General features: G+C 44.8%; 1 protein-coding gene across 1 annotated transcript; it reads right to left on the reverse strand.

Annotated features, from left to right (window-relative positions):
- Positions 1-737: 737 nt before the first annotated feature.
- LOC115145094 (cadherin-24-like) lies at positions 738-22403 on the reverse strand. The gene is made up of 13 exons (XM_029686352.2): positions 21544-22403; positions 13560-13854; positions 13318-13437; positions 12629-12796; positions 10875-11056; positions 9878-10134; positions 9646-9782; positions 9349-9470; positions 4236-4353; positions 3670-3978; positions 3230-3422; positions 2675-3125; positions 738-2570 (listed from the first exon to the last, which is right to left on the reverse strand). Exons 1-13 carry the CDS (start codon positions 22159-22161, stop codon positions 1716-1718), a joined length of 3825 nt encoding a protein of 1274 aa, XP_029542212.1. The 5' UTR covers positions 22162-22403; the 3' UTR covers positions 738-1715.
- Between the last annotated feature and the right edge of the window lie 321 nt (positions 22404-22724).

Raw genomic sequence — 22724 nt, forward strand, 5'->3', positions numbered from 1 at the left:
CAATATATGTGTTTTATACTGTATAAAACACAACTGTAAAATCGTGGTAATCACTTCCCTCATATTTTGTCATCTCTTTGTCATTAGTTTGGTATTGATGTAAATACTCAACTTGTCCTTACTTTCATTTACTGTTAGGACCATTCTCTAATTGGGCCCTAGACTTTCCATTCACAGTTTTCTTTTATTCCTCTTTCTCGTTGCCATCTCTGTTCTTCTTGTAAGCCCCGGGTCAATCTCCACACCTCATTTTTCACCCCAGAGAGCTATAGATTGTTTGTCAAATTTCTCAGGTTCAAATCGAATTCTCATTAAGATAGTTGGTTGATTAAGATTTAATTTCCCTTGGTTAGCCTGGTGGGACGAACAAACAGCAGTTTGGCCAAGGCCCCAGGTCTCTGCTAAATGTAGTCATCACACATTAATCGAAAAATTCTAAAAGCAATTTGTTTTTGCAATAGTAGTACAAATGAGCCGTACAGTGTTCTCAATCTCAATATCTTTTGGGGGAAATATTGACTGGTGGTCATATGAATCATTCTTTAGTTAAATTCTGAATAGTATAGTAAAACAGTACGATTGCCCAATTCCATGTCAGTGTTTAAAGAAAGAGCAAGATTGTGCAGTTCGATGGATTGCAAAGATGAAATGAGTAATAGATCAGTCAACGAACAGGTTTATGGCTGAACTATCTAGGAAAACCATCACGTGGGAAATAACGTGGCACAACAGACATCTTCTTTAACACCAACCATTTAATCACTACAAATGATGAAATAATGACAGTGTTTCTCATAAAGGGACACTTTCGTGGTCTGTGTGAAATCCTCCACCCAATAATCACCACATTGCAGAGGATGATATTTACAGTGTGCACATAATCATGTCGCTATAGTAGGAAACAGATTCAACTTTTTACAAGGCTTCTTTCTTCAAAGACGTATTATGTCTAGTCAGTGTGCAAATTGCATAGTGTTTCATAGAACCTATTACTGTGATTATAATTACTGGGACAATACATAGCCTGGGTGTCAAAGTCTATGCAATTCTGAAGAGCTCCCTCCTGATTGTGCCATAATATCACCACCTGAACAGCTTTCCTTTGACTGGATGTAATGTGCACAGATTCACCCTTATATATTCACATTAGCTCTATAAGTGTGTGTCTGTGTGTATGCAAGTGTAGTAGAAGTGTGGAATTGGTATGCTTTTTAGAATGAGTTCAATTCAGTTATCCATGTTTAAATGTCGCCTTTGGGAACAACAGTGTTCTGAGTGAGAGTGCACCTAATTAACTATCAACATTAAATATCACAATTCCCTTCAATTTTTCATGAGGCCTATTTTCCAACAATGCAGCTTTCAGGGCTGGGAATCAATATTTCAGAATGTGCATTTTTCATAACTTCAGTGTAGAAAGCCTAGGTGCATTATTCATATCAGTTACAAGGAAAGTCTAAAAGTGACATTTTTTGATATACTGTTTAATAAACACAAGGGTGAGTTTATGAGATGTGCTGATGGATCCGCCGACATGTCTCAGCTATGCTGCATAGCCAACAAGCAGGAAGTTTAGTCATTGAACAGAACAGAACAATTTTCTCTCTGAAGTCGTGCATAACACCCCCGTATTGCTTTTAAATTGCATCTGTTGGAGTGTTTCTCTCTCCTCTCCTCTCCAAACTCATATTCAGTCTCTTTCATTAGCAGGTTCTCTAAAAATCCCACCTTGAGACCTCTTTCTCTTCATCAACACTCTCTGTTTTGCTCATCTCGTTGACATCGAAACTCTGGCTTCTATCTTCTGCCCGTGTCGTCTCCTCCACTGAACTTCTCTCACACTCCTTTTCTTGTTCCCTCTCTTCGATTATCTTCACTAGCCTATGGAACTTCTGGTCCAACTCATCTACCGCTTCCCTCCCTCTCTCCTCCTCCCTCTCGCCCTCGCTTTCCAGTGAGCTCAGTGACCCGGCCCGGGAGTCCCCCCCCTCAAACTCATAGGTTTGCAGTGAGTCGTAGGGTGGCTGGGATAGGTCAGTCACCTGGTCCAAACGGTGCTTCAGGAAGTCCTCCATCCTCAAAGGCAGGGAGGGGTTACAGTTAGCCCCTGCCCTGTTAGACACCAGGCCCCACCCCCTGCCGTATCCCAGCATGCCTCCAGAGAGGCTCCTACCAAGCACGTACATGTTCAGGAATTCTGCCCTGCCTGGATACAAAGTAGTCCCGGTCACAGGTATCCCTCCACTGCCCTGGTTTAGTGAACCCACAATGCTGTATGTTGACTCCCCCACTGTGTTAGTGTGGGTGTGACTGCTATTTACTTGGCCAACACCAACAGTGTCTTCATTCTTCTCTGAGCTGGGGAGAGTAGAGGAATCTGTGTCTGTGTCATCTACTGCAGAACTGGAAGCTCCAGTGGTGGTGGTGGTCTGTGAGGGAGAGGACTCTGTCTTGTTCTCCTGCTGCTCTGAGGAAGAGATGCTACTGCTGTGACTCTGGGAGCATGAGCCATTTGGGACAGAGTAGGTCAGAACCAGTCCTTCATCTGTCAGTACAGACTCAGGCTGTGTCTGGGGAGGAAATACACAATGATTTTATGAGGAATTATAAATACTTCTGAGGGAGATAATAACAACATTATTACACCCATTATATATGAAAGTTAATATCTCACCCTGATTGGTCCCTGGTCCGGATGCAGCTGCTGTTGCTGGTTGTCAGTGTTGGTCTCCCTGCCTCCCTCTATCTCTGTGGGTCTGCTGTCAGCCATCATGCTCTCTGGTTCTTCTCTGCTGGAGAACCGTGGCTCAGCAGGATTGAGATGAACCGTTCCAGGCTCTAGCAGATCAAATGTGCCCTGGTTCTGGATGACTAGGGAATTATTAACGTTACCCATCTGATGGCCAGGAAGCCCATAGGTTTCCATCAGTTTGGCCAGCTGCAGACCCGACTGGAATGGAGTGGGCCCCTCGGGAAGGTCTCTGAGGACAGGCAGGGTGTGGATGCTGTAGCAGAGGTGTCCGTACACAGGGGTTGAGCCTGGATGCCTGGGGTCCAAAGCAGAGTGTGGGGTCCGGCTCCAGCTGTACGTCCTAGCCCTGGCCTGATTCTGCTGGGTGTACCATCTGGGCGAAGAGATGAGCATAAGGCAGAGGAACACACATGCACGCAAGTACACACACAGACACATGCCCTCACACACACTACACAAACCAACGTCACAGCTCACATGTTCCTGCTGTCCTGCATGCGCTGTACTCTGTGCATGCTCTGGAGCGCGGTGATGTCAAAGGCAGCAGTGTCTGCCTCCCCTCCCCCTTCGTCATCGTAGGTAATGATGTTCTCCCTCACATCATCCTCCTCAAATGGGGAGTGGGAGTCTCGCTTCTGATGCCGCAGAGACAGAGACAGAGTACACACCACTAGGGAGGCAGGGAGGGAGAGAGGGAGAGGGAGAGAGAGAGAGAGAGAGAGAGAGAGAGAGGGAGAGGGAGAGAGGTACATGATCGTAAATACCACACACTGCTGTCCATTTCATGGGATACAGATATTCAGATAGAAGGACAGACAACGAATAGACAGACAGATATACAGTATAGTGCAAACAGTACAAACAGGCATGTACTATACATTGATTTGACAGTAGTCCTACTACACAGAGAGTCTTACCCAGCAGGGTGGTGACACAGGCCAGCAGGGCCAGCAAGGTGACCATACTGAAGAAGAGTGATGGAGAGGTGGAGGGCAGGGGAAGACATACTGTCCGTCTCTCCCAGCCCCTGTCCCTCTGCCTGCCCCTCTCCTCGGCCTGCATTCCTCCTCTCAGACATGGACACACGGTCACGGTGACCGTCCCGGTGTTGGTGAGGCCGGACGCCCCATCCCGCAGCACGATGGGCACGTACAGGGTGAGGAGGGAGGAGGAGAAGCCAGCGAGGGGCTGCAGGGCCGACTGGAGCACCAGTCTCGCTGTGGCACCTGGGGTTAAATGAGACAGTAACACCAGAAACACAAGCCAGTCGTCAAGTCACTGGTACAGGAATGCCATTCTCCAGTTGCAATTAATATTAGAAGTTTGACAGGCTATACAGGCTATACTATGAGATGTAGGCACACTGTCATCAAGCATGTCAAAAAAAGAATCCCGTTGCAGAATTTCTGATTTGACATGCATTAGGCAGAGGGCTGAGGAGGGTGACAGTTTGACACGGAGGTTGAATATTGCTAGAGGGCACCTCCAATCTCCCTGATGGTGAGGTTTAGAGCCGAACTGGACTCTGGAGGGATGCTGAAGTGGACTGTGGTGTCCTGTCCTCCCTGGTCCCTATCCACCGCCCGCAGTACCTGAACAACCTGGGAGACAGAGCAGAGAGAGGAGGACTTCTATTGGACCTCACAGTCACAGAACTGAGCCAATGGCATTGGAGAAAAAGAAGTCAGCCAATGCATTAGAGAAAAAGAATTCAGCCAATGGCAGGCTAGATAAACAGGACACAGTGATCTGACAGTTAGGGGGAGTGATGAGCTCTACAGCAGAGTCTCACAACTCAATCGCTGGTTGAAAACTGTTTTCTGCCCCTCCCAAAAGATAGAATTTGTAGCTAATTGGCCCTCTTTCTGGGACTCACCCACAAACAGGACCAAGCCTGACCTGCTGAGGAGTGACGGACTCCATCCTAGCTGGAGGGGTGCTCTCATCTTATCTACCAACATAGACAGGGCTCTAACTCCTCTAGCTCCACAATGAAATAGGGTGCAGGCCATGCAGCAGGCTGTTAGCCAGCCTGCCAGCATAGTGGAGTCTGCCACTAGCACAGTCAGTGTAGTCAGCTCAGCTATCACCATTGAGACCGTGTCTGTGCCTCGACCTAGGTTGGGCAAAACTAAACATGGCGGTGTTCACCTTAGCAATCTCACTAGGATAAAGACCACCTCCATTCCTGTCATTACTGAAAGAGATCATGATACCTCACATCTCAAAATAGGGCTACTTAATGTTAGATCCCTTACTTCAAAGGCAATTATAGTCAATGAACTAATCACTGATCATAATCTTGATGTGATTGGCCTGACTGAAACATGGCTTAAGCCTGATGAATTTACTGTTTTAAATGAGGCCTCACCTCCTGGCTACACTAGTGACCATATCGCCCCGTGCATCCCGCAAAGGCGGAGGTGTTGCTAACATTTACGATAGCAAATTTCAATTTACAAAAAAAGAAATGAGGTTTTCATCTTTTGAGCTTCTAGTCATGAAATCTATGCAGCCTACTCAATCACTTTTTATAGCTACTGTTTACAGGCCTCCTGGGCCATATACAGCGTTTCTCACTGAGTTCCCTGAATTCCTATCGGACCTTGTAGTCATAGCAGATAATATTCTAATCTTTGGTGACTTTAATATTCACATGGAAAAGTCCACAGACCCACTCCAAAAGGCTTTCGGAGCCATCATCGACTCAGTGGGTTTTGTCCAACATGTCTCTGGACCCACTCACTGTCACAGTCATACACTGGACCTAGTTTTGTCCCATGGAATAAATGTTGTGGATCTTAATGTTTTTCCTCATAATCCTGGACTATCGGACCACCATTTTATTACGTTTGCAATTGCAACAAATAATCTGCTCAGACCCCAACCAAGGAACATCAAAAGTCGTGCTATAAATTCACAGACAACACAAAGATTCCTTGATGTCCTTCCAGATTCCCTCTGTCTACCCAAGGACGCCAGAGGACAAAAATCAGTTAACCACCTAACTGAGGAACTCAATTTAACCTTGCGCAATACCCTAGATGCAGTTGCACCCCTAAAAACTAAAAACATTTCTCATAAGAAACTAGCTCCCTGGTACACAGAAAATACCCGAGCTCTGAAGCAAGCTTCCAGAAAATTGGAACGGAAATGGCGCCACACCAAACTGGAAGTCTCCCGACTAGCTTGGAAAGACAGTACCGTGCAGTACCGAAGAGCCCTTACTGCTGCTCGATCATCCTATTTTTCTAACTTAATTGAGGAAAATAAGAACAATCCAAAATTCCTTTTTGATACTGTCGCAAAGCTAACTAAAAAGCAGCATTCCCCAAGAGAGGATGACTTTCACTTTAGCAGTGATAAATTCATGAACTTCTTTGAGGAAAAGATTATGATTATTAGAAAGCAAATGACGGACTCCTCTTTAAATCTGCGTATTCCTCCAAACCTCAGTTGTCCTGAGTCTGCACAACTCTGCCAGGACCTAGGATCAAGAGAGACGCTCAAGTGTTTTAGTACTATATCTCTTGACACAATGATGAAAATAATCATGGCCTCTAAACCTTCAAGCTGCATACTGGACCCTATTCCAACTAAACTACTGAAAGAGCTGCTTCATGTGCTTGGCCCTCCTATGTTGAACATAATAAACGGCTCTCTATCCACCGGATGTGTACCAAACTCACTAAAAGTGGCAGTAATAAAGCCTCTCTTGAAAAAGCCAAACCTTGACCCAGAAAATATAAAAAACTATCGGCCTATATCGAATCTTCCATTCCTCTCAACATTTTTAGAGAAGGCTGTTGCGCAGCAACTCACTGCCTTCCTGAAGACAAACAATGTATACGAAATGCTTCAGTCTGGTTTTAGACCCCATCATAGCACTGAGACGGCACTTGTGAAGGTGGTAAATTACATTTTAATGGCATCGGACCGAGGCTCTGCATCTGTCCTCGTGCTCCTAGACCTTAGTGCTGCTTTTGATACCATCGATCACCACATTCTTTTGGAGAGATTGGAAACCCAAATTGGTCTACACGGACAAGTTCTGGCCTGGTTTAGATCTTATCTGTCGGAAAGATATCAGTTTGTCTCTGTGAATGGTTTGTCCCCTGACAAATCAAATGTAAATTTCGGTGTTCCTCAAGGTTCCGTGTTAGGACCACTATTGTTTTCACTATATATTTTACCTCTTGGGGATGTTATTCGAAAACATAATGTTAACTTTCACTGCTATGCGGATGACACACAGCTGTACATTTCAATGAAACATGGTGAAGCCCCAAAATTGCCCTCGCTAGAAGCATGTGTTTCAGACATAAGGAAGTGGATGGCTGCAAACTTTCTACTATTAAACTCGGACAAAACAGAGATGCTTGTTCTAGGTCCCAAGAAGCAAAGAGATCTTCTGTTGAATCTGACAATTCATCTTAATGGTTGTACAGTCGTCTCAAATAAAACTGTGAAGGACCTCGGCGTTACTCTGGACCCTGATCTCTCTTTTGAAGAACATATCAAGACCATTTCAAGGACAGCTTTTTTTCCATCTACGTAACATTGCAAAAATCAGAAACTTTCTGTCCAAAAATGATGTAGAAAAATTAATCCATGCTTTTGTCACTTCTAGGTTAGACTACTACAATGCTCTACTTTCCGGCTACCCGGATAAAGCACTAAATACACTTCAGTTAGTGCTAAATACGGCTGCTAGAATCCTGACTAGAACCAAAAAAATGTATCATATTACTCCAGTGCTAGCCTCTCTACACTGGCTTCCTGTCAAAGCAAGGGCTGATTTCAAGGTTTTACTGCTAACCTACAAAGCATTACATGGGCTTGCTCCTACCTATCTCTCTGATTTGGTCCTGCCGTACATACCTACACATACGCTACGGTCACAAGACGCAGGCCTCCTAATTGTCCCTAGAATTTCTAAGCAAACAGCTGGAGGCAGGGCTTTCTCCTATAGAGCTCCATTTTTATGGAACGGTCTGCCTACCCATGTCAGAGACGCAAACTCGGTCTCAACCTTTAAGTCTTTACTGAAGACTCATCTCTTCAGTGGGTCATATGATTGAGTGTAGTCTGGCCCAGGGGTGGGAAGGTGAACGGAAAGGCTCTGGAGCAACGAACCGCCCTTGCTGTCTCTGCCTGGCCGGTTCCCCTCTTTCCACTGGGATTCTCTGCCTCTAACCCTATTACAGGGGCTGAGTCACTGGCTTACTGGGGCTCACTCATGCCGTCCCTGGAAGGGGTGCATCACCTGAGTGGGTTGATTCACTGTTGTGGTCATCCTGTCTGGGTTGGCGCCCCCCCTTGGGTTGTGCCGTGGCGGAGTTCTTTGTGGGCTATACTCAGCCTTGTCTCAGGATGGTAAGTTGGTGGTTGAAGATATCCCTCTAGTGGTGTGGGGGCTGTGCTTTGGCAAAGTGGGTGGGGTTATATCCTTCCTGTTTGGCCCTGTCCGGGGGTGTCCTCGGATGGGGCCACAGTGTCTCCTGACCCCTCCTGTCTCAGCCTCCAGTATTTATGCTGCAGTAGTTTATGTGTCGGGGGGCTAGGGTCAGTTTGTTATATCTGGAGTACTTCTCCTGTCCTATTCGGTGTCCTGTGTGAATCTAAGTGTGCGTTCTCTAATTCTCTCCTTCTCTCTCTCGGAGGACCTGAGCCCTAGGACCATGCCCCAGGACTACCTGACATGATGACTCCTTGCTGTCCCCAGTCCACCTGGCCATGCTGCTGCTCCAGTTTCAACTGTTCTGCCTTATTATTATTCGACCATGCTGGTCATTTATGAACATTTGAACATCTTGGCCATGTTCTGTTATAATCTCCACCCGGCACAGCCAGAAGAGGACTGGCCACCCCACATATGCTCTCTCTAATTCTCTCTTTCTTTCTCTCTCTCGGAGGACCTGAGCCCTAGGACCATGCCCCAGGACTACCTGACATGATGACTCCTTGCTGTCCCCAGTCCACCTGGCCATGCTGCTGCTCCAGTTTCAACTGACCTGAGCCCTAGGACCGTGCCCCAGGACTACCTGACATGATGACTCCTTGCTGTCCCCAGTCCACCTGACTGTGCTGCTGCTCCAGTTTCAACTGTTCTGCCTTATTATTATTCGACCATGCTGGTCATTTATGAACATTTGAACATCTTGGCCATGTTCTGTTATAATCTCCACCCGGCACAGCCAGAAGAGGACTGGCCACCCCACACAGCCTGGTTCCTCTCTAGGTTTCTTCCTAGGTTTTGGCCTTTCTAGGGAGTTTTTCCTAGCCACCGTGCTTCTACACCTGCATTGCTTGCTGTTTGGGGTTTTAGGCTGGGTTTCTGTACAGCACTTTGAGATATCAGCTGATGTACGAAGGGCTATATAAATAAATTTGATTTGATCAGTTCCAATTTAATAAGAGTTAGACATTAAAAGGAATAGGAAATCTTCAAAGACTTCTAAAGAGAATTGTCCTCTAAAGAGTGGAGTAAAAAACGTGCATTATGGTTATCAGCATGCGGGGCTATAGATAGATAGACTGATAAAGTGCAGTGTCAGAGTTACGTACTGTAGGTAAGTGTTAGCAGCAGCACTGACCTGTCCAGGGGTACTGGAGTCACACACAGACGTTGTGTACTGCCTGTCCAACTCTGGTGCATTATCATTCTGGTCCAGTGTCTCTATGGCAACCACAACTCTGGTCACAAGGTTAGGATTGTCTGGAACAGGGAAGGAGTGCCTGGTGAGTTCAACATCAACTTCATTACAGCTTTTCACAGCTCTCACCCCAGGGCTACAATGAGTGATATGGGGGGAAAACATAACTGTACTAAGCCAGAGTGCGTGTATTTCCTGGGGGCGGCTGAAGCTGAGAGGAGAAGGGGGGCCTCATACCTCTCTGTGTGGCGATGACAGTGATATTATGCCACTGCTCGCGCTCCCGGTCCAACTCCATCACCGTGGTGATAAGGCCGCTGTCAGATGCTATACGGAACAGAGCCTCAGGGTCAGACTGAGGGTCAATAGAGTACCTGAGAGAGTGACGGGGGTGGGGGGAGAAAATGTGAGTGAGTGAAGGACAGACTGACTGACTGACGGACGGACTGACTGGCTGAGTGTAGGCTACCTGATGTTGGAGCTTTGTCCCGTGTCTGGGTCCACAGCAGATACCCGACCCACACTGCAGACAGGAGGACAGTTCTCAGGCACATCTAGACGGTAACGTGACCGGGAGAAGCGCGGGGGCTCGTCTGCATTGAGGACCATGACCCGTACGTTCGCCCGGTCCTTAAAGGGACCCTTCCGTAGGAACCGCGCGTCCACTATGGGATTCATAACCTCCACTGAGAACGAGTAGGAACCGCACCTCTCATAGTCGAGCAGCTGAGGAGAGAAATACAGTACAACCAATTCGATTTGGCTTATGTCCTTCCCTATAACCAGTTGTCTACTAATTCTCTCTTTCTCCTTTGCTCGAACACTCTCTTCTTCTTTTCATCGTGCCCCTTCCCCCACCCTGGTTCCATAATTCATTTGCTCCCATGTTGATTCATCATTCCCACATTCTATCTCATACTCTCACCCTCATCTCACACACTTTGTTAAATGGAGCTTGCGATGCCCCATGTACTCGACACCACACAGAGGAAAACACAGGCTCACAACCTATTTTCTGGTTGGCGATTTCCAATTCAACTGCTAGATGGAATCTTCCATTTTTCAAATAGCTGTGCATAAATTCCAGGGTATTTGGATCTCTTTTTTTTGTCTATTTCCAAGCAAACCAAGGTGAGATATGTTTTGTTTAAGTTAATTAAGTTTGTGACATTGCCTGCAATCACATAACAGGATTGCTAGGAAGAATGACTGAGGAAAAAAACATTAAAATACTGTTTCCAGACCAAATATTTCTTTATTCAAAGCATCCTATTATCAGACCTGATTGTTGCTGACTGAAGTCTCTGCAGGCAACACTGTCCTGCTGTTTTCTATGTCTTTCACTGAATTAACTTCCTGGTTAGAGTAGCTTGGAGGAGCAATGCTTAGTTTAGCCTCTCATTTTACACCATTGTGGATGTTTTTTGACTGGAGTCTGATTAAGAGCTATATAACTTATTGCTCACCTTGTTTAACACAATGACAGCCTCTTGGTCTCTTCCGGTGATGTTAAATGTGTCCCCCTCCTCTCCGTCCAGGATGGTATATTCCAGCATGGCGTTCTCTCCCAGATCAGCATCTGTGGCCGAGAGGCGACCCACCTCCACCCCTGGTGCTGCCAGCTCGGAGATAGAGAACGACCAGGCACCTACAGCGAGGGAGAGAGAACGAGAGAGCAAGAGAGAGAGCGAGCGAGAGAACGAGAGAGAGAGCGAAAGAGAGAGACCACACAGATGAGTCACAGGGCATAGACAAACCATTTAGATCCTAAAATGAGAGTAGTCATTCCAGTAGTCCTCAGGGAAAATGTTTACAGTAATGATGAAAACCAGGGTAGCCTAGTGGTTAGAGCGTTGGACTAGTAACCGGAAGGTTGCAAGTTCAAATCCCCGAGCTGACAAGGTACAAATCTGTCGTTCTGCCCCTGAACAGGCAGTTAACCCACTGTTCATAGGCCGTCATTGAAAATAAGAATTTATTCTTAACTGACTTGCCTGGTTAAATAAAGGTCAAAGAAAAAAAAGGGGGAAAAAAGCCTAACTTCTCTCCGAGTGTCCTGTATCCAAGGAAACGGCAGCCAACGTGCAGTAGTCTGTGACAGGGTTTGGCAGTTGCCTGGCTCTCTGCGATGAGTCTGCCTGTCTCTCTTTGATTCTACACAGTAAGTGACTAACTGTAGTATTCCTACCATGGTCTCCCTCTAAACAGTATGGAAAGGACACACCTTCATCTAATGACACTTGTTAATAATTCAAAAGCTTTGCCAATTCAAACACACACGTCTCTATCTCCACAGATGAAACAAATACGCTTGTTTAGACTCACTCTGCATTAGTGTCAGATAGAGAATCATGAACATGCCCACAGTGAGCTACAGTAGGACAGCTATAGTGCCTAATAAATACTGTGCATTTGGAATTATGAAATTGCTTGCGAGAGAGAGCGAGCGGGGGGGGATGAAGTCAAGAAAGAGAGGATGGGGAGAGTGTGACAGAGAGAGAAGGACATATATTACAGAGGAATGTAATTGTATGACTGAGAATGTTACATTCTGTAGTGATTCTACTGTCTGTTGGAGCAGAAACAACTGGATGGCAGATAAAATATGAATAGAATAGAATGCAGAAGCGCTTGGATAAGAAAAGACTTCATGATCTCTCACTGTTTTTCCAGGAAGAGCTTCGTCTTGAGAAATCTCATAATATGTTATCAACTCAGATGGTGATGAAGATGACGGTGAGGAGGAGGAAGAAGAGATAAGCAGCTCATTCATGGAATTGAATCATTAGTTTGCAATGAGGAAACACGAGCCATATGCACACATCAAGGAACACTCCATAAAATGGCTTCAAAATCCACTATAAGCACAGCGCTGCTGTGTGACAATCCTGGCAGAGAAGATCCTAAAGGTGCTGTTAGTAGCAGTGAGAGATCAGTGCACCATCACAAGTGCCACATTGCAAGGCATTTCATCACTCTAATCATACACACACACACACACACACAAAAAAATCAGACAAGCACAAATGCAAAATCAAAAACACAAGATCACACACACGCAAAATCACGCGCAGACACACACAGAAACACGCACACAGAGAGAGAGAGAATACAGAAATATGTCCTAAGAATGTTTCAACTGGAGTTATAGAAGTTCAAAGCCATAACCGCAATAGCATGACAATGGCCAATAACAAAACCATAACTGTAATGTTCTCACTCTTTCTGAAGTGAGGGGGGTTGTCGTTGACGTCACTCAGCCTCACAGTGACTGTGGTCGTCCCTGACATCCCCCCCAGGTGCCCCCCCATGTCTTTGGCCTCAAGGACGACCAGATAGGTGTCCTGACTCTCCCTGTCCATGTCAGTTACAGCAGTACGCAGGACACCTGGCAGAGAGGACGATGAGAGGACAGTACATAAGCACATGATGCATTGCATTACATTACATCACAGCTGAAGGGACAAGCAGACCTAAATGCTGTAGTGGGATGAGTCACCTGCTTTAATGTCACATATAGCCATGTCACAAGCCTTTATGTCAGGGGTAGGCGACAAGATTCAACCCCGGGCTGTTTTTGTCGGTGCGGATGTTCGGGGGAGCCAGAACATAATTATAATATTTTTAGACTACAAATTGAACACAACTAAGCCCAAAAGGAGATTGTATTTACTTTAAGACATGATTACATATCTCTCTTTTTTTATTAGAACACATTTTGGACCGCAGGCTACCTGTTGCTGACCCCTGCTTTATGTAGAGTACACAGAATACATACAGACCACAGAAGTTACACCATGTGATATTTTTACAAATCAAAGGGGCATACTGTAGTGTCAGTTCATCAGCATGGCTACCATATGGTTAACATGTAGCTTGATAAGAGTCTGCATTGCAGGCCCACCAGACCTGTCTGAGGATCCACAGAGAAATACTGCTGGCCCTGGGTCACAGCATACACCAGCCTGGCACTGTTACCATACGTAGGGTCGTCTGCATCCGTGGCTGTCACCTGGATTATGGATGTACCTGTTAGAGAGAGATGGATTGGTGAGACTTCAGGAATGACTAATAAGCCCTTGAGGCAGCTTGTCTAGACTGTAATGTAAATCACAGATCAAGACTGAAGCTCTGTCTGTCACATGTAATACCTATATTGGCCATCTCGGGCACGGTGGTGCTGTATGGCTCGTTCTGGAAGACAGGAGGGTTGTCATTGATGTCCTGCACTCTGATGATGAACATGGACGAGGGTTCGAGGGCGTGGCCCGTCTGGCGGTCGGTTACCGTGGCGATGAGGCGGTACTGGTCCTTCTCTTCTCGGTCCAGGGACTTGGTGACGTGGATGTTGCCCGTGTTCCCATCGATGACAAACACAGACCCCACCCCCTCTCCTTCTAAGATGTACTTGGTACGCCCATCACCTCGGTCCACATCTGTGTGCAGCTGCAGGAGATATATGTGTATAGAGAGAGAAGTATAAAGTCAGAAAATATCTATGGATTCTGCATTGAGCCTTGCCTAATGAGTGGCTTCAGTTCTCTATGATCCTTTCTCTAAAAAGAGGGTTTACAGTTGAACTTATGCTTTGTTGTTTGACATATTGTGTCCAAGCCACCACTGACTCAGAAAATGCATCCCTCATTTGCGTAATTGATCATCTACCTAAACAATAGTTTGTGAAATCAGCGGTTGAATCAAGTCCAAGATGTGGTGTTCAGTCAGTGTGAATTGAATGGCACCAGGTGTGAAGGGGACAGAGGGGGCCAGAATGTGTACTGATGCGTACAGCTAATTAACTCATTGGACCAAATAGGCCACCGGGGGATTGTTAGGGGGTGAGAGCACATGACTGTGGACAGTGGCCCCCAAATGTCGCTCTGCCTGTCTTCTGTTCTGTCCATCTGTCTGTTTTCGTTCCCTCTCTGAATCCATCTGTTTGCCTGTCTATGTATCTCTACCTTTGTCTTTCTGTCACCCTCTCTCTCTCAATTCAATTCAAGGGGCATTATTGGCATGGGAAACGTGTTTACATTGCCAAAGCAAGTGACAATAGAAAATAAAACAAAAGTGAAATTAAAAATTAACATTTCAAAATGTCATATTACAGTGGGGCAAAAAAAGTATTTAGTCAGCCACCAATTGTGCAAGTTCTCCCACTTAAAAAGATGAGAGAGGCCTGTAATTTTCATCATAGGTACACTTCAACTATGACAGACAAAATGAGAAGAAAAAAAATCCAGAAAATTACATTGTAGGATTTTTAATGAATTTATTTGCAAATTATGGTGGAAAATAAGTATTTGGTCAATAACAAAAGTTTATCTCAATACTTTGTTATATACCTTTTGTTGGCAATGACAGAGGTCAAACGTTTTCTGTAAGTCTTCACAAGGTTTTCGCACACTGTTGCTGGTATTTTGGCCCATTCCTCCATGCAGATCTCCTCTAGAGCAGTAATGTTTTGGGGCTGTTGCTGGGCAACACGAACTTTCAACTCCCTCCAAAGATTTTCTATGGGGTTGGTTAAGACTGGCTAGGCCACTCCAGGACCTTGAAATGCTTCTTACGAAGCCACTCCTTCGTTGCCCGGGCGGTGTGTTTGGGATCATTGTCATGCTGAAAGACCCAGCCATGTTTCATTTTCAATGCCCTTGCTGATGGAAGGTTTTCACTCAAAATCTCACGATACATGGCCCCATTCATTCTTTCCTTTACACGGATCAGTCGTCCTGGTCCCGTTGCAGAAAAACAGCCCCAAAGCATGATGTTTCCACCCCCATGCTTCAAAATAGGTATGGTGTTCTTTGGATGCAACTCAGCATTCTTTGTCCTCCAAACACGACGAGTTGAGTTTTTACCAAAAAGTTATATTTTGGTTTCACCTGACCATATGACATTCTCCCAATCTTCTTCTGGATCATCTAAATGCTCTCTAGCAAACTTCAGACGGGCCTGGACATGTACTGGCTTAAGCAGGGGGACACATCTGGCACTGCAGAATTTGAGTCCCTGGCGGCGTAGTGTGTTACTGATAGTAGGCTTTGTTACTTTGGTCCCAGCTCTCTGCAGATCATTCACTAGGTCCCCCCGTGTGGTTCTGGGATTTTTGCTCACCGTTCTTGTGATCATTTTGACGCCACGGGGTGAGATCTTGCGTGGAGCCCCAGATCGAGGGTGATTATCAGTGGTCTTGTATGTCTTCCATTTCCTAATAATTGCTCCCACAGTTGATTTCTTCAAACCAAGCTGCTTACCTATTGCAGATTCAGTCTTCCCAGCCTGGTGCGGGTCTACAATTTTGTTTCTGGTGTCCTTTGACAGCTATTTGGTCTTGGCCATAGTGGAGTTTGGAGTGTGACTGTTTGAGGTTGTGGACAGGTGTCTTTTATACTGATAACAAGTTCAAACAGGTGCCATTAATACAGGTAACGAGTGGAGGACAGAGGAGCCTCTTAAAGAAGAAGTTACAGGTCTGTGAGAGCCAGAAATCTTGCTCGTTTGTAGGTGACCAAATACTTATTTTCCACCATAATTTGCAAATAAATTCATTAAAAATCCTACAATGTAATTTTCTGGATTTTTTTTCCTCATTTTGTCTGTCATAGTTGAAGTGTACCTATGATGAAAATTACAGGCCTCTCTCATCTTTTTAAGTGGGAGAACGTGCACAATTGGTGGCTGACTAAATACGTTTTTGCCCCACTGTATGTCTATATACAGTGTTGTAACGATATGCAAATTATTAAAGTAAAAAAGGGAAAATAAATAAACATAAATATGGGTTGTATTTACAATGGTGTTTGTTCTTCACTGGTTGCACTTTTCTTGTGGCAACAGGTCACAAATCTTGCTGCTGTGATGGCACACTGTGGTATTTCACCCAATATATTTAGGAGTTCATCAAATTTGGATATGTTTTCGAATTCTTTGTGGGTCTGTGTAATCTGAGGGAAATATGTGTCTCTAATATGGTCATATATTTGGCAGGAGGTTAGGAAGTGCAACTCAGTTTACACTTTTGTGGGCAGTGTGCACATAGCCTGTCTTCTCTTGAGAGCCAGGTCTGCATATGGCGGCCTTTCTCAATAGCAAGGTTATGCTCACTGTCATGACTATCCTGACCAGGTCAGGTTACAGGAGACCACAACCCTACAGATTATCTCTCAACCCCAACAGAGGAGGAGAGATCTAGGGGTCTGAAGATGTGGGGTTTTATGACCCCTCACGCCCCTGGTAAATCTTAGGCCACACAACATTCCTGTGTCCTCTCAATATGGAGAACCAACCTCAGAACATTGAACATTCAATAAAGGGACTTTGGAACAATGGTTTCCGTCAGCCACAATGGTGGTCATGACGATAGATCTATGAAAATGTATGTCATTTTTGTTTTGTTATTAAAGGTTAATAGATGATGTTATTACGAAAACATTGTAACGTTAAGAGTTTTCCTAGTATATGTTTGATGTTTATACATTGTATGTTGTGTGGAAAATGTCCAAATCAAAGAGAATGTTTTAGTAAAGATGAAATGTAAAGTTAGTTGTCTAAAATTGAATTTGAGTAAAATCTAGACCTTGCCCTTAACTTGGTACGCCCAGAGAATTGCCCTAAAGGCGGTTACGCCCACGTCTGACCCGAGGTTATAAAACCTGTGAGTGAAGAATTAACAGATGAGACTAAGTGACCCAAGCTGCAGTCGAGGTCTAAAAAGTCAACAAACCCAAAATGCAACACAAGTTTGAAGACAAAGAAATCTTTTTCTACCCAAACTACAGATGAGTAGCTGTGTCTAAGCGGGTGAATTCAAGTCGAACCACCTAGCCTCCATCTCCCATCGAATCATGGTATCTACAATGTTTAATTCCTACGCTGTGAGTTCTGAGCAACAGAGCTGTCTGTCCTCAGAAGACCCCTTCCAGAGCAAGGGTGAGGGAACAGACTCCTAAGCCAAAAGGACACTGACATCGTGAGGACGACCAGAGAGTTGCATCGGAGAAGTGCGTCATTGAGCAGCCTGAATGGTCCACGCGGAGAATCCACGGAGACCTTCCCCACGTAATTACATCATTATATGCTGACCCATAAGAGCGGCAGTTTGGGGCAAGGCTAGGGTTAGAATAAGCATAGCTGACAAATTCACCCAAATGTATATTTCTCTTGTGTACTTTTTGTAATTTTCTCTCTCTTTTAAATCCCCATTTTGGGTAACACGCGCCATAGTGTGTTGGCCCGTTATACTAAGTTCTAAACAATAGCCTAGAATGTGTTTTTGTGTATGTATCTTTTATCATCATTTTAGCTTTCTAGTAAATAAATACTCAACTAAAATTGGTGTGGTAGGAACTCATTGGTGAGACCCGGGTCCGTGCAGATTCCCGGATTATGCGTCGTTCAGAACGAGACTGTAGAGGTAACTGATTAATTAGCGGCTGTTGTAAAATCGATCGAGGTAATCGAGTTAATTTGGGAAATAGAAACTCAATAAAACACATTTTCCCATGGTGCCCCAGGTTAATGAGTTAATAATTGGTTGATTCAGCTAATCACGCAATTAGAATCCTTTAATCATTCGATGAGCAACGTCACGACATCACTGAGTCTGTACATAGTCAAAGCTTTCCTTAAGTTTGGGTCAGTCACAGTGGTCAGGTATTCTGCCACTGTGTACTCTCTGTTTAGGGCCAAATAGCATTATAGTTTGCTCTGTTTTTTTGTAAATTCTTTCCAATGTGTCAAGTATTTATCTTTTTGTTTTCTCATGATTTTTTTTAGTCTAATTGTGTTGCTATCCTGGGGCTCTGTGTCTGTTTGTGTTTGTGAACAGAGCCCCAGGACCAGCTTGCTTAGGGGACTCTTCTCCACGTTCATCTCTCTGTAGGTGACGACTTTGTTATGGAAGGTTTGGGAATCACTTCCTTTTAGGTTGTTGTAGAATTGAACGGCTCTTTTCTGGATTTTGATAATTAGCGGGTATCGGATTAATTCTGCATGGTCTCATTTTGATGTTTGTCCCATTTAGTGAATTCTTGGTTGGTGAGCGGACCCCAGACCTCACAACCACAACCAAGGACAATGAGTTCTATAACTGATTCAAGTATTTTTTGCCAGATCCTAATTGGTATATCAAATTTTATGTTCCTTTTGATGTCATAGAATGCCCTTCTTGCCTTGTCTCTCAGATCGGTCACAGCTTTGTGGAAGTTACCTATGGTGCTGATGTTAAGGCCGAGGTATGTATAGTTTTTTGTGTGCTCTAGGGCAACGGTGTCTAGATGGGGTTTGTTTTTGTGTTCCTGGCGACTGGACCTTTTTTGGAACACCATCATTTTTGTCATCGCTGAAGATCTAGGTGCAGAAGATCTAAGTGCTGCTGTAGGCCCTCCTTGGTTGGGGACAGAAGCACCAGATCATCAGCAAATAGTAGACCTTTGACTTCATATTCTAGTTGGGTGAGGCCGGGTGCCCTCGCCAATTTGTTGATATATATGTTGAAGAAGGTGGGGCTTAAGCTGCTTCCCTGTCAAACCCAAAGGCCTTGTGGAAATAAATGTTTTTTTGATCATTTTAACCGCACACTTATTATCATGGATTTTATAATGCTCTCTTTCTGTCTGTCTACCTGTCTCTGTGTGTCTGACCATTTTACTTTGCAGTGAAGAGCGCTAGCTTGTTCAGTTTTGAATAGCAGTAGGGGGATATTACAGGGAGCTTGGTGGGTAAAAGGCCAGACACACAGAAATAGAAAGCTAAAGAGATTACTCAGCCTTCATCACACAAGGAAGGCTTTCTGACCAGGAACCTTCACATCTTGCTCCACTTAAGACACTTCTGCACATGCTCATAATCCACTAGGCTTACTCACATCCCATCCTTTCCTCCCCTCCACTGCAGACCCTCCATCTTAGACCAACACAACCTCTGTCTAATGAACCACAACTGATTATTTGAACTATAGTAAGTAGCATGGGTTGTTTGATATTTGCTGAGCAATATTACTGCAGGTTTTCACATCAATTAAGGTCTGTATATATACTGTAGGTTCTTTCATATGGAAACAGCTTTGTGGTCTCTGTGGTTATTACATTTTTCACATGAGAATTACGCACAAGCCATGGGCAAGGAAAATTGTTAATATTATTATGTGACATAAGCCTGGAGAGAGCATGCATAAGAAAGTATTATGGCCCCTAGGCCTTTAATCACATAGCTGTGCATTTATTCTTGCCAAGAATACCAAAATGGTGCATAAAAACATTGGTATACATGTCAACTGTAATTCATAAACCCTGGGTGTATACAGCCAAGTGTGTCTGTGTGCAACTGTGATATGTGTGTTAGAGAGAGCGAGTCAGTGTGTGTATGTGTGTTAGAGAGAGCGAGTCAGTGTGTGTATGTGTGTAGTTGAGCGTGCAGTTAGGGATTAAAGAAACACACGATAACAGACAGTAAGAAATGCTACATATTCTTCCTCCTTAAATCTGCTTTGATTCGGATCCCATACATCACCACGAGAGACATCTTTGTCAGTCTCCTTCCCTATCTTACTCTCCTAACACCCTTCCCTCCTAGCCCCCACACAGTCTCTCACCAACCCCTACCCTCCTAGTCTCAATCTAATTGCTAGCTCAGTCCTGCTGTGCATCAGTCGCCATGGCAAAAAAATGTTCCTCTGTGAGGTTAAAACTGAACCAATCCATAAAAACGTGTTTTTTTTTTGTTGAAATGATCTCTGATAGAATTCCCAGACGGCTACTTTCCCCAAGCCGTTGTCCCTCTCCCCCACTCTCTTTCATCTCAATGTTCTCTTCTCCTTGCTCTTACAGTGTGGCAGGGATCTTCAGTCCATCTTCACCTTGCTGATTTTCTCTCCCAGTAAAATTCTCATTCATTGCCATGATGTATCTTACCCCCCCCCCGCTCACCGTTTCTAGCAATGTCTTTCAAACGGCAGAGCACACACACTCTACACATGTATGTGAATCTGGGCATTGATGTATGTATGATCTTATCAAACTCATAGCCCTAACAAGCTGGAACATGTTTGACATAGCATCCAAGCAACATCCTAGCCATCTCAAGCCCTGAATCAGACTTGCGCACTTACTACAACAACAAGAAAGAGTTTCTCCACCGACCGCACTGACATCCCTCCCTGACTGTATCAATAACAGGCAGAGAGGAAGATGAAACATTTACGATGTGAACACAGTGTTGGTTGGGGAGGCTCCAAACTGTGGTGTCACAATAAAGTACGCTGCCTGCTACTGTGAGTTGGCAGAGTTCCCTGTAAGCGTCACAGCTAATATAATCCACACACACACTAAAGCTGCCAACAGATGCATTAGCAGCCCAACACTTTGCCTGTGAAGTGCTACAAGTAACTTCCACAGATCTAGATGGTTCAGGTGTGCTCTGATTTAAAACCTCCAATCATCTCATCATCACACTGGCTGAACACTAACTTTCTGTCAGCTCTGTGGTGTTGTTGGTGTGGTGCGACCTACCATACTTATTGGCTAGCCTTAATGAAGTAAAGTATGTCAACTGACTAGTAGTGTACCGAAGTGGTTGCCAAACTGTGGGGTGTGCGAAGGACCACCCCGCCCTACTTACTCCCGGAAATTGTAGTAGTAGAATGCACAAGGTGCTATTTGGGAATTGGGTAGTGCATCAGCAGTTTTCCTCGTCATGTCAGTCATTGCAGGCCTTAGAGAGATCATTTCCAGATCAACTAGCCCGTGTCAGCTAATGCTTTTTAGCTCGGTTTTTTAGCCCATGTTGTAATGTTTGGGTCAATCAAACATCACATGAACACACATACATTAATTTAAGACATGGCAAAATGTGTAGAATTGTAGGAAATAAGCTTTAAATCTGCAAAATTGTCTCTCTGCCAACAAGAGGGGTGTGAACATTGTGTGTCATAAACAGTGCTTGTGCCTATAGAAATAGACGTGGGGGGTGCCGGATGTTCACCATGAATGCTAGAAGGGGGGCTTGAGTGAAAAAGTTTGGGAACCCCTGGTGTGCTATATCCTCAGGCTGTTGTTCTAGGAATTTACCAAATATACATTTATGGATATTTCTGATAACACTGAAATCATGACATTGGTTGTGAATAGGTCTTACCCGTCCGATGAGCACTGGCTCTGGTCCTCTGTACTCCTCAATGACAAAGAACTGGTTCCACTGCCAGCTCCGCTTACGACGAGAGCGAGACCCCACCCCTGTTAGAGTTAACCCCTCCCCCCGAGAGACTAAGCCCCGCCCAGAGATACTCTCTGGGAGAACTCTGAACTCTGGATGCGAGACAGTCTGGAGTTTCACATGATGCTTGGGGTCTCCATTGGCCTCTGCCTCCATGGAATGATGGGCCTCAAGTGACTGAGTGTGAACATCCCCATTATCCACATGGTCACTCTTGGATGTAATTCCATTCCATATCTTTCCAGGAGTCAAAGTTGTTTGAAGGGTAAAGTCTGGAGTTTGAGTTGATATCTGTACTAGTTCATCCACGCCATTCTTTTCTTTGTCTGTTAATCCAGGAGTCAGTGGGATGTGGGTTGTCATAAGAACCTCAGCATTCTGACCATGATTCACCAGAGAGTTTTCTGCATCCCTCAGTTCAATTAGGTCTTCCTGGCTGTTCTGAGCTGTAATCGGTAACCTAACAGTTAGTGAACTACATCCTCGCTGCTCCTCCCACATACAAACCAAAACAAGAAGAAGCACCGTTGGGGTGGTCATAGTGGAGGTGGTGTGTTAGTCAACTCTATTCAGAGATGTTTTGATCTTCTCCTTGGATTCTGTTTGTCTTCTCCCCACGTTGTGATTTCCTTTGCTATCCGCAGGGTCAGTCTTTATTCTGGTTTACTTTTCACTCTCACACTAACTCATTCCCGTTCTGCTGTACACGCGATGCAGGACTCCCTCCCACGGCCGCAGCAGCGCGGAGCTGGATTACCTGAGTAGAGAGATAATTAGAGTAATCTTAGCTGTTTTAATTAAAAGGAGAGCAAACAGCTCCGAGGTGCAGGAGGCATGAAGACATGCAGAGATGTTGACACTATTCTCATTAACTCCTCAAGAACTGAGGAGAACTGGCTGCCATTTTACAACTACACTTTGTGGGGAATATATTGCAATAGACTGTATGCAAAAACACAGTGCAGACAGTACAGACTATGTGGAGATTTGTCCATCTTTTAAGTGTTTAGTGAATTTGAAGGATTAGACACCACAGTCATCAGCTTATAGAAAACAAGAGGCTATGTTCAGTCTGTTGTACAATTGCAGCATACAAATACCTA

Source organism: Oncorhynchus nerka, linkage group LG17, assembly GCF_034236695.1.
Source record: "Oncorhynchus nerka isolate Pitt River linkage group LG17, Oner_Uvic_2.0, whole genome shotgun sequence".
Lineage (NCBI taxonomy): Eukaryota > Metazoa > Chordata > Actinopteri > Salmoniformes > Salmonidae > Oncorhynchus > Oncorhynchus nerka.

Bases quoted from the DNA above. Each gene is read 5' to 3' on its own strand.
- LOC115145094 (XM_029686352.2), bottom strand. From the start codon at position 22,161: ATGACCACCCCAACGGTGCTTCTTCTTGTTTTGGTTTGTATGTGGGAG. The intron at 10,135-10,874 runs GTGAGCAATAAG...TTCTCTCCTCAG, and splicing joins CTGTCATTGTGTTAAACAAG to CTGCTCGACTATGAGAGGTG. The intron at 3,423-3,669 runs GTAAGACTCTCT...CTGCCTCCCTAG, and splicing joins CTGTGTCACCACCCTGCTGG to TGGTGTGTACTCTGTCTCTG.